The following is a 12,918-nucleotide window of genomic DNA, read 5'->3' on the forward strand; positions in this document are numbered from 1 at the left end:
ACAGACAAAGCCGTAATGCCCAATCTTTTGATACATCTCCCAGAAATTCTGGCTTAATACCTGTGTATCTTTATGTATATATACATATAGGAACGAACCTCACCTTTTATTGGCATCTTCAAGTATAACACCTACTGCTTTATCCTCCAGGCTAAAGAATTAAATTATATACAGTCCAATATCAGGCAAATATATTTACATTTTCATCCAAATTAGCCACAATTTACTAATAAAGTGGTAGAACTTGAAAGTTTTACATTTTTAGTTATATAAAAAGGAGTATTTGTCTTTCCCTCAAAATGAGGGGGTGAGGGGAAATCACATGTTTAGACCTGCTAAACAGAGGTTTCAGGAAAGATTTGAGAATAGTTCCTTACTAGGCCAAGTGTCTGTGCTCAGAGATAAAATCCTAGCCTCTCAAGAGATTTGGATCTGAGGATCATGGTTTGTAGCCATACTGGACAGAAAAGTCCATGAGACTCATCTCTCTCACTAGCTACCAAACACACTGGAAATGGAATTGTGGATCAGGGACTAGAGTGCTAGACTTGAACAAAACACACTCAGGAACATGGCTCAGACCCGAATCTCAAGCCTAATGACTGGCACATTGAAATAAAGAATAATTCTATTCTTATAAACATAACAAAAGTTTAATGTCCAATTGTTGTTGAACTATTTTAAATCCAGCTTAATTCACAATAACTCAACCCTCAATCTAATCTAATTTTCTGCTTCCTTTTTCTTCTCTATTCCCTCCTTCATAAAGTAATCATGTCAGTCTTTCATGCCTGTCAGATAGGAACAAAGAACAGCAGGCTAGAAGCAGGACTCCCATCCAATGTGATGGTGGGCCTTTCAGGGTAATTGACTTTTGGAGAATGAAGAATTGGTCTAGGGTAGATGATTCTCCTACCTACTGAGATCTACAGAACACTGGGACTGCCTCCGTGTTTCTTACATCCCTTGGCTCTTTATTTATTTTTTATTTTTTTTGGTCCGGTCGTGGGGCCTGAACTCTGGGCCTGGGCGCTGTCCCTCAGCTCTTCAGCTCAAGGCTAGTGCTCTACCACTTGAGCCACAGCTCCACTTCCGGCTTTTTTCTTTCTGCTTATGTGGTGCTGAGGAATCGAACCCAGGCCTCAGGCATACAAGGCAAAGCGCTCTACCACTGAGCCACCATCCCAGCCCTAGTCTTTTTTTTGTTTAGTCTTTTCTGGAACCTCCATACTGCTTTTTAGAGTGACTGAACAAGTTTATACTCCCACCAACAGTGTAGTAGCATTCCTTTTTTTTTGGCCACATCCCCTTCAGCACCTGTTGTTATTGGATTTCTTGATTATAGCCATTCTAACTGGGGTGAGGTGGAATCTCGATGTTGTCTTGATTTGCATTTCATTTATGGCCAGAAATGAGCATTTCTCCATGTGTCTATTGGTCATTCTTATTTCCTCTTCAGAGAAGTCTCTCTTTAAGTCTTTAGCACACTTATTAATGGGGCAGTTGTTTCTTTGAGCATTTGTCTTGGGGGATTTAAAATACTGAGTTCTAACTATATTAGATATAAGGCCCTTGTCTGTAGTGTGGCTAGTGAAGATCTTCTATTGAAGATCTATTGTAGGCTTTCTATTGATCTTGCTAGCTATGTCATTTGACATGCAGAAGTGCTGCAGTTTAATGCAATCCCATTTGTCCATCCATTCTTCAATTTATTGTGTTTCTGGGGCTTTATTAAGAAAATGTAAGCCTGTACCAAGGACCCCTAAAGTTTCTCCTAATCCTTCCTGTATTTTTTTCAGGGTGTCTGCTCTTACCTTGAGGTCTTCTGATCTTTAAAAATTCAATTTAAAATACAAATTCAAACATGTCAGCAAGGTGAATGACTTGAGTTCTGATCTTTATTACTGAACCTAACCAATGTGTAACAGTATTTTATAACTGAATTGATTTCAAGTCAATCCAATATATATATATATATATATATATATATATTCCTCTCTTATTTCTTCAATAACCCCAAATCAGTCTAAACCATTTTGTTCTATCACTATGTAGCTCAACATTTTCTGCAGTTAATTTTGATGCCTATATCTAGTTTAATTTCATGGTGGTATGATAAAATTCAGGAGTATAATATGTTCTTATATTTGTTAAGACTACATTTGTATAATTACTATAGAGTAATGGGGAGAGAGAGAGAGAGAGAGAAGAAACGAAAAGAAGTAAAAAGAAAATAATACTGCATAATTACTATAGAGTAATGGGGAGAGAGAGAGTGAGAGAGAGAGAGAGAGAAGAAATGAAAAGAAGTAAAAAGAAAATAATACTGCATTTATGCCCTAGAATATTATTTACTTTGGAAAAAGTTTCATGGGTTGCTGGAATCATGTAAATATATTATTTACATTTGCTAAATTTCCATTTCTTAGAAAATCTTTTCCATTCTTCCATTTTAACTGTGTTTGTCATTGCTAGTGAGGTATATTTACTTCCTTTGATCTTTCTTTTCTTCCTTCTTTCCTTTGTTCTGTCACTTCTTTCTTTTTGTGTTTATATGGTGAGCACTCTCAGTCTTTTCACTCAAGACTGATGCTCTACCACTTGAGTGACACATTTGGCTTTTGGAAGCTAACTAGAGATGTAACAATCTCATAGACTTTCCTTTCTAGGCTGTGTTTCAATCACAATCATCAGATCTCAGTCCCTTGATTAGTTAAAATTACAGGTGTGAGACACTAGTGTCCAGCTTCTTTGTTTGCAAAAATAAGTAATAGACTCATTGAGATGCTTGGTATGTATAAGCCTATAGATTGAATAATCAGTGCCCCAATATGTAAGTACAAAAAGAAACAAAAAGTGTCTTGGGTGGATTTTCTGACTTCTGGAATTGATCACTTTATTGAATATGAATCTCCCCTAGGGAGACACCGGAAGTTCCTTGAAAAAGAGAAGCAAGCTAAACTATAATCCAGTAGATGGAAACAAATAATTAAAATTAAATTAGAATTAAATGAATTAGAATACAAAATGACCATAGAAAGAATCAACAAAACAAAGAGTTCTTCAAAAACATTAACAAAATTTACAAACCCTTAGCAAATCTTATCAGCAAAAGAATAGAACACATCCAAATAAACAAACTCAGACATGAGAATCGAAGCATCACCACAGAAACAACCAAAATTCAGAACATTATAAGGGAATACTTCTCAAACCTTTATGCTAGTAAGTTTGAGACTGTGGAAGAAATGGATAATTTTCTAGCAAATATCAACATGCTGAAATGAAACCAAGATAATTTAAATAAATTTAACAGACCCATATCCAGAATTGAAATAGAAACAGCAATAAGACACCTCCCACCCAAGAAAAGCCCAGGACTGGATGGATTTACAGTTGAATTCTACAAGGCCTTCAAAATGGAACTCACACCAATACTCCTCCAACTCTTCAATGAAATTGAAAGTGAAAGTTCACTATCAAACTCTATGAAGCCATTCTAAACCTCTTCCTACCAGGCAGAGACTCATCAAAGAAAGAGAACTATAGACACATTTCTTTAATGAACATATGCAGGCATAGGATATATCTAGCAAAATCATAGAAATCCCGGATTGGGAGAAGATCTTCACTAGCCATACAACAGACAAGGGTTTCATATCTAAAATATACTTAGAACTCAAAAAATTAAATCCTCCAACAACAAATCCTCAAAGAAACAACTGCCCAATAAATAAGTGGGGTAAAGACTTAAAGAGAAACTTCTCAGAAGAGGAAATAAGAATGGCCAATAGACACAAGAAGAAATGCTTAACTTCTGTACCCATAAAAGAAGTGAAAATCAAAATAACATTGAGATTCCATCTCACCCAAGTTAGAATGGCTATAACAAAGAAATCCAATAACAACATATGCTAGAGGGGATGTGGTCAAAAGCGAACCCTACTGCATTGTTGGTGGGAGTGTAAACTTGTTCAACCACTTTTGAAAGCAGTATAGAGGTTCCTCAAAAGACTCCACATAGAGCTCCCCTATGACCCAGGAATCCCACTTTTGGGCATTTACCCAAATAATAACAAACAAAGCTATAGTAAGGCGACCAGCACAACTATGTTTATCACACCCCATTTGTTAGGAAATGGAAAGACTTGCAAAAAGTTCTATTAAGTGAAGTAAGTCAGGACCAAAGATACATAGGTCCCATGATTTCCCTTATTTGTAATAACTAGTATATGTTTAAGACAAGAACAAAAGTTCAAAAGCTATGTACATATGACCATATAAGATGATGTTAAGTGAAATGAATACCAAAATAGTAATACAAGTGGTTTTATTCTTTTTTGATATTATTTTTTAATATACTTTAAATATACTATGTGATTTTTAAATTTCTTTTGTATGTTCTTTCCCCAGTATAACCCCTGTTTTCACTGTATTTGATTCTGGTGCCCTACATCTTGCATATGCAATTTTATAATTTGGAGAGGAAAAGGGAAATAAGAAAATGCTTAAATAAGGATTCAGGTTGACCCATTCAAACAATGAGATGTACAAGACTCTATCTTGAAAACGAACTTTACAATTTCTGAGGGGGTGGGGAGAGGGAAGAGTTGGGGTAGTGGCCAGGAAAGCGATGGTAGGGAAAAAACAAAGCAGGAGCTAAACAAGGCTCCATAGGAAATATACTTATCATCTTACTCATGTAACTGTAAACCCTCTGTACAGTATTTTTTATAATAAATATATATTAAAAAAAGAAGAAAAAAGAGTTAACACAGCAACCATGAACAAAAAAGCAGAAGAGGGACTTGGTAGAATGCTTGCCTAGCATGCATGAATCCCTGGGTACATTGCTTAGTACCACATAAATAGAAAACATTGGAGTTGGTACTGTGGATCAAGAGGTAGACTGCTAGCCTTGAGCAAAAGAAGCTTGGGGACAGTGCCCAGGACCAGAGAGTTCCATCCATAGAAATGTCCCCCAAAATACAGCAGAATAGATACATGTCTCCAAATTTATCCATGACCAAAACAACATACAAACACAATATTCAAACACACACAGACATACACACACACACAGACAAATGCTAATCATTGCCATTTGGAAGGTACTTTGCTTATAATAATCTTACTACAGTCAATCAAAACATATACTACTCATCCCAATAGGATCTCATACAAAGGCTGATAGTTTTCTAAGGGTTTTCTTATGAGCTCACTAAAAAAGCAAGGAGTTTGTCTTCTGACTGGGTTCTCATTCCTTCACCTAACTTGAAAAAGAGGAATATTACAGATATAAGATAGACTGCCCACATTTTTTATATACTTCGCAGAAATTCTTGTTTAATACATATTTATATTTGTATTCACATATGTATTAATATACATATATAAACACAAAAACATATATATATGAATGCATGCATCTGATCTTTTGATGACATATTCCAGTGTGAATTCTATTGGTTCATTTATATCCACATTAATCACATACATTATGCAAATCAAATATGAGGTAAATTCATACCCTTACTTCTTCACTCAAGTTAGCTATGGTTCTCCTAAAATTAACAAATTGGTAGAACTTGAAAGTTTTATATACCTAGTAATAAGAAAAGGGGTATTCCCAGTTATCTTGAGAAACAAGGTGTCTAGGGCAAAGTAAATGTACACACCTGTAAAAGAAATGCTTCATGGCAGATTTAAGACTATTTCTTTCTTAGGCCAGGTGCACATAGCTCACACATATAATCATAGCTGACCAGGAGGCTGAGAAATGAGGGTCTCAGTTTGCAGTCAGTCCAGAGAGGAAAGTCCTTGAGACTCTGTGTGTCTGTTTGTGTGTACGTGTATGTGCGTGTCCATGCCTGTGTGTTAGTGTATATATGTGTGTGCGCACACAAAAAATATACACCAACATATACACACACATAAATGCATACACACACTGGTCCTGGAGTTAGAATCAAGGACCTGGACATTGTCCCTGAGCTTCTTTTGCTCCAGGCTACACCTCTACCTCTTGAGTTACAAAGCCACTTCTGGCTTGTTCTGAAAAGTTTATTGGAAATAAGAGTCTCATGTACTTTTCTGACTGGGCTGGCTGAAAACCATGATCCTCAGAGCTCAGCCTCCTGAGTAGCTAGGATTACAGGCATAAGCTACTAGCAGCCAGCTCCTAAGACATTTATCTGCTATAAAGTATTCAGAAAACAACAGAAGTGGACCTGTGTCTCAAGGGGTAGGGCACTAGCCTTAGCAAAATACTCTCAAAGTCTGCACCCTGGCTCTGAGTTCAAGCCCAAAGACTGAAACAAAATCATCATCATCATCATCATCATCATCAACATAACTGTAAGCTCAGATCTGCACCCCGGCTCTGAGTTCCTGCACAAAGAATGGAACAAATTAATAAAAAAATAATGATAGTAATAATGATGATGATGATGATGATGAAAAGGACAATAATGCAGAGAATTAGAGGATGAGTCCCCATGTTATAAAATTGTGGATAAACCGCAAAATAGGAAAAAGTGGTTCGAAAAGGTTATTTTTTACAGGCCAGAAAAAGAGCCATAACAAAAGCATTTTGACATGAGACTTCAATCCCCTAGGACTGTGGAATAACTTGTGAGTGCATAAGCTATTTTCTTTGTGATAATTTGTTAGTAAAGTCATAAAACATATATACTGTCCATTCAAATAGGGTCTCATACACAGGCTATCTGATAGCTTGCTAGGAGTTTTACTCACTGCTCACTAAAATAGCACTGAGGCTGTCTTCTGACTGGTTTCTCATTCACTCACCTAATTTGGAAAACTGGGAATATTATGGACGAAGCTGTAATGCCCAATCTTTTGATACATCTCTCAGAAATTCTGGCTTAATACCTGTATATTTTTATGTACATATATATATATATGTGTGTGTGTGTGTGTGTGTGTGTGTGTGTACATATAAATGAACCTCACCTTATACTGGCATCTTCAAGTATAACACCTCCTGATTTATTCTCCTCCAGGCTAAAGGATTAAATTATACACAGTCAAATATCAGGCAAATATATTTACATTTTAATTCAAATTAGCCACAATTTACTAATAAAGTGGTAGAACTCGAAAATTTTACATTTTTAGTTATATAAAAAGGAATATTTGTCTTTCCCTGAAAATGAGGGTGTGAGGGGAAATCACATGTTTAGACCTGCTAAACAGAGGTTTCAGGAAAGATTTGAGGATCATGGTTTGTAGCCATACTGGACAGAAAAGTCCATGAGACTCATCTCTCTCACTAGCTACCAAACACACTGGAAATGGAATTGTGGATCAGGGACTAGAGTGCTAGACTTGAACAAAACACACTCAGGAACATGGCTCAGACCCGAATCTTAAGCCCAATGACTGGCACATTGAAATAAAGAATAATTCTATTCTTATAAACATAACAAAAGTTTAATGTCCAATTGTTGTTGAACTATTTTAAATCCAGCTTAATTTACAATAACTCAACCCTCAATCTAATTTTCCATCTAATTTTCTGCTTCCTTTTTCTTCTCTATTCCCTCCTTCATAAAGCAATCATGTCAGTCTTTCATGCCTGTCAGATAGGAACAACGAACAGCAGGCTAGAAGCAGGACTCCCATCCAATGTGATGGTGGGCCTTTCAGGGTAATAGACTTTTGGAGAATGAAGAATTGGTCTAGGGTAGATGATTCTCCTACCTACTGAGATCTACAGAACACTGGGACTGCCTCCGTGTTTCTGAGAGGAATTCTTACATCCCTGGGCTCTTTATGAGTCGCATACATGCATGTTGATACTCTGACTAAGAATTGTGACTTCAAATCTTTGAATTCACAGCAGACCATGACCAAGTCACTTTTGACCTGCTCTATCATTTTCTATTTAGTTTCAAAACTGAATATTATTACAGACACTTTTTGATAGGTCATGATGTATTCTGTCGATTGTCATCATACTCCAAAAAAATAGTTTACCATGCAGAAGACAAAAGAAAATAACTCACTCAGTAGTCAAGTTGTTACCAGAATGGATGACAACATCTGGTATGGAATCTGTGTCACTGTGAACAAATGAAAAACAAACAGAAAATTAAGTTGCACTATGTATAAGAAAACACACTTTTGTTAATCAAAGTGCTGACTATTGACACCAAGGTCTGTGCAGACTAAGCAGGTGCTCAGTTACTTGAGCTACATCACCAGATCTTCTGCCCATACCATGACATCTCTCAAATACTGAGGTTTGAACTTAGATCACTGTACTTGCTCAATGTAGAGTCATGCTTTTGTCTGTACTGGCTTACTCAATGATCTCCCTGTTTGGGTTCAGTATAATCTGGGAACCCTGTTCCTGCCAGTTAAGTGCTCAGTTTAGACTCATTCTTTTGTGTCTACTTGCTTATTGTGCTTTCATAATAATCTGGGATGAATGGGCAAGCTACTGTCTCACATTTATAATATTATCTACTAAGAGGCTGAGACTGAGGATAGTAATTTGAAACCACCTAGCGTGAGAATGCCTATGAGAATCCATCTCCAGTTAACCAGCAAAATACTGGACTCAAAGAGTAGTTCAAGAGTTCCACCATAACAGACAGTTTAGCCATAACAGACAGACACACACACACAACCACACACACCCATGCAGACACACATTAGTCTTTGTCATTTGGAAAGTACTTTGCTCATGATAATCTTACTAGAGTCTATCAATACGTAAACTACTCATTCCAACAGGATCTCATACAAAGGCTGATAGCTTTCTCAGGGTTTTCTGCTTTGCTCACTAAAATAGCAAGGAGTTTGTCTTCTGACTGGATTCTCATTCCTTCACCTAACTTGGAAAGGAGAGGAATATTACAGATATAAGATACTCTAACCACCTTTTTGATATAGTTCCCAGAAATTTTGGCTTTATATCTCTGTATCTTTGTATTCAAGTATGTATGTATGTATGCATGCATTATATATATACACACAAGTATATATATGCATGCATCTGACCTTCCAGTGTGAATTCTATTGGTTCCTTTATATCCACATTAAACAATTATATTATGCAAAGTCAAATATGGGGTAAATTCCTACCCTTACTTCTTCACTCATTAGCTACAATTCTCCTAAAGTTAATAAACTGGTAGAAATGGCAAGTTTTATATACCTAGTAATAAAGAGTATTTCCAGTTATCTTGACAAACAAGGTGTGTCAGGCAAAGTAAATGTACATACCTGCATAAGAAATGCTTCACGGCAGATTTAAGACTATTTCTTTCCTAGGCCAAGTACATGTAGCTCACACATATAATCATAGCTGGTCAGGAGGTTGAGAAACAAGGGTCTCAGCTTGAAGTCAGCCCAGTGAGGCAAGTACCGGAGACTCTGTGTGTGTTTGCATGTGTGTGTGTGTGTGTGTGTGTGTGTGTGTGTGTGTGTGTGTGTCTCCACAATCCTGCAAACACACATGCATACAAATGCACATATACATGCCGGTCCTAGGGTTACAACTCAGGGCCTGGACACTATCCCTGAGCTTCTTTTGCTCCTGGTTAGACCTCTACCTTTTGAGCCACAAAGCCACTTCCGGCTTTTTCTTAATAGTTTATTAGAAATAAGAGTCTCATTTACTTTTCTGCCTGGGCTGGCTTAAAACCATGGTACTCAGAGCTCAGCCTCCTGAGTGGCTAGGATTACAGGCATGAGCCACTAGCAGCCAGCTCCTAAGACTTTTATCTGCTATAAACAACTCAGAAAACAACAGAAGTAGACCTGTGTCTCAAGGGATAGGGCACTAGCCTTGAGCAAAATACACTCAAGGTCTGCACCCTGGCTATGAGTTCAAGCCTGAAGATTGAACAAAATAATAACAGTAAACTTAAGGACTGTACCCCAGCTCTGTATTCAACCAAAAGATTAGAAAAAACAACAACAATAATAATAATGAGAGTAATAGTGATGATGATGATGATGATGATGATGATGATGATGATAATGGTGATGATGATGATGATGATGAAGACGATGATGCAGTGAATTAGAGGATGAGTCCCCATGCTATACAATTGTGAACAAACAGTAAAATAGGAAAAAGGGGTATGAAGAGATTATTTTTTACAGGCAAGAAAAGAGCCAACACCAATGGCACTTTGACATAAGAATTCTATCCCCCAGGACTGTGGAATAAGTTGTAAGTGTATGAGCTATTTTGTTTGTAATAATTTGTTAGTAAAGTAATAAAACACATGTACTGTCCGTTCAAATAAGGACTCAGACACAGGCTACCAGATAGCTTGCTAGGAGTTTTACTCACTTCTCACTAAAATAGCACTAAGGCTGTCTTCTGATTGGCTTCTCATTCATTCACCTAACTTGGAAAACTGGGAACATTACAAACAATGCTGTAATACCCAATCTTTTAATACATCTCCCAGAAATTCTGGCTTAATACCTGTGTATCTTTATGTACATGTATATATACATATAGGAATGCATCTCACCTTTCACTAACATCTTGAAGTATAAGATCTCCTGCTTTATTCGCTTCCATGCTAAAAGAATTAAATTATACAGAGTCAAATATCAGGCAAATACATTTACATTTTCATCCAACTTAGCTACAATTTACTTAAAACTAATAAATTGGTAGAACTTGAAAGTTTTACATATTAGTTATATAGAAAGAAGTATTTGTCTTTCCCTCAAAATGAGGGTGTGAGGGGAAATCACATGTTTAGGCCTGCTAAACAAAGGTTTTAGGAAAGATTTGAGAATAGTTCCTTACTAGGTCAAGTATTTGTATAATCCTACCCTCTCAAAAGATTGAGATCTGAGGATCCTATTTTAACCATACTGGACAGAAAGTCCATGATACTCAAACACACTGGAAGTGGAGTTGTGGGTTGGGGACTAGAGTGCTAGACTTGAGCAAAACACACTCAGGAACATGGCTCAGACCCTAATCTCAAGCCCAATGACTGGCACACTGAAATAAAGGATAATTCTATTCTTATAAACATAACAAAAGTTTAATGTCCTATTGTTGTTGAACTAATTTTAAATTCAGCTTATTTCACAATAACACAACCCTCACAATCTAATTTTCCATCTAATATTCTGCTTCCTAAGCCTTCTCTATTCCCTCCTTAATAATCATGTGTGTGGGGGGGTATGGGAAGGGATTGAAAGGGGAAACAAAGGAGGAGGCAACAATGCTTGATAAGAAATGTAGTCACTGGGGGGCGGGGAGGATGGGTGAGGTAGGGGGAGTGGGGAGGATGGGAAGGATAGGAAGGGGGAACAAAGGAGGAGGCTACAATGCTTGATAAGAAATGTACCCATTATCTTGCCCATGTAATTGTAACCCCTCTGTATGGTATTTTCAAATTAAAAAAATCATTAACAGACAAAAAAAGAAATAAAGTAATCATGCCAGTCTTTCATGCCTGCCAGATAGGAACAAAGAACAGCAGGCTAGAAGCAGGACTCCCATCCAATGTGATGGTGGGCCTTTCAGGGTAAACTGAGTTCCTGAGTATGAAGAATTGGTCTAAGGTAGATGATTCTCCTATCTACTGAGATTTATAGAACACTGGGACTGCCTCCGTGTTTCTGAGAGGAATTCTTACATCCCTGGGCTCTTTATGAGCCGCATACATGCATGTTGATACTCTGACTAAGGATTGTGCCTGCCAGTCTTTGAATTCACAGCAGACCATGACCAAGTCACTTTTGACCTGCTCTAGCATTTTCTATTTAGTTTCAAAACTGAATATTATTACAGATACTTTTTGATAGGTCATCATGTATTCTGTTGATTGTCATTATATTCCAAAAAAATAGCTTACCATGCAGAAGACAAAAGAAAATAACTCACCCAGTAGTTACGTTGTTACCAGAATTGATGACAACATCTGGTATGGAATCTGTGTCACTGTGAACAAATGAATAACAAACAGAAAATTAAGTTGCTCTATGTAATAGAAACCATACTTTTTTTAACCAAAGTGCTAACTATTTACAGCAAGGTCTGTGCAGATTAAGCAGGTGCTCAGTTATTTGAGCTACATCACCTGATCTTCTGCCCATACCATGACATCTCTCCAACACTGAGGTGTGTACACAGATCACCATACTTGCACTAAGTGCTCAATGTGGAGTCATGCTTTTGTATGTACTAGCTTACTCAATGATCTCACTGTTTGGGTACAGGATAATCTGGGAACCTTGTTCCTGCTAGTTAAGTACTCAATTTAGACTCACACTTTTGTCTCTACTTGCTTATTCAATGTGCTTTCATCATAATCTGGGATGGATGGGCATGCGACTGTCTTACATCTATAATCCTGTCTACTCAGAGGATGAGACTGAGGATAGTAATTTGAAAACACCTGAGATTCCATTTCCAATTAACCAGGAAATGCTGGACTCAAAGAGTAGTTCAAGAGTTCTATCAACCACAAGCAAGAAAGCAAAATAAGCACAAGGCTCTGAGTTTTAGCCAAAAAGACAGACTCACACAACCACACACACACACACACACACACACACACACACACACATTAATCTTTGTCATTTGGAAGGTACTTTGCTCATAATAATCTTGCTACAGTCAATCAAAACATATACTACTCATTCCAATAGAATCTTATACAAAGGCTGATAGCTTTCTAAGGGTTGTCTTCTGAGCTCACTAAAATAGCAAAGAGTTTGTCTTCTGACTGGATTCTCATTCCTTCACCTAACTTGGAAAGGAGAGGAATATTACAGATATAAGATAAATGACCACTTTTTTTAAAAATTTAATTTTATTTTATTTGTGAACATACTGTACAGAGGGGTTACAATTACATGGGCAGGATAATGCGTACATTTCTTACCAAGCATTGCAGCCTCCTC

At 37.1% G+C, this 12,918-nt stretch overlaps 1 protein-coding gene across 1 annotated transcript in view; it reads right to left on the reverse strand.

The window, feature by feature from the left end:
* Positions 1 to 12,918, reverse strand: part of Tpte2 (transmembrane phosphoinositide 3-phosphatase and tensin homolog 2) — a 137,004-nt gene that overhangs the window by 89,509 nt on the left and 34,577 nt on the right. Inside the window, exons 9-12 of the mRNA XM_013011816.1 lie at positions 11,897 to 11,953; positions 10,521 to 10,571; positions 8,031 to 8,087; positions 6,976 to 7,026 (exon numbers count right to left, since the gene is read on the reverse strand). Of these exons, the coding sequence (XP_012867270.1) occupies positions 6,976 to 7,026; positions 8,031 to 8,087; positions 10,521 to 10,571; positions 11,897 to 11,953 (216 nt within the window). The remainder of the gene's footprint in view (positions 1 to 6,975; positions 7,027 to 8,030; positions 8,088 to 10,520; positions 10,572 to 11,896; positions 11,954 to 12,918) is intronic.

This window comes from Dipodomys ordii, unplaced genomic scaffold, assembly GCF_000151885.1.
Source record: "Dipodomys ordii isolate 6190 unplaced genomic scaffold, Dord_2.0 Scaffold1, whole genome shotgun sequence".
In the NCBI taxonomy this organism is placed as follows: Eukaryota; Metazoa; Chordata; class Mammalia; order Rodentia; family Heteromyidae; genus Dipodomys; species Dipodomys ordii.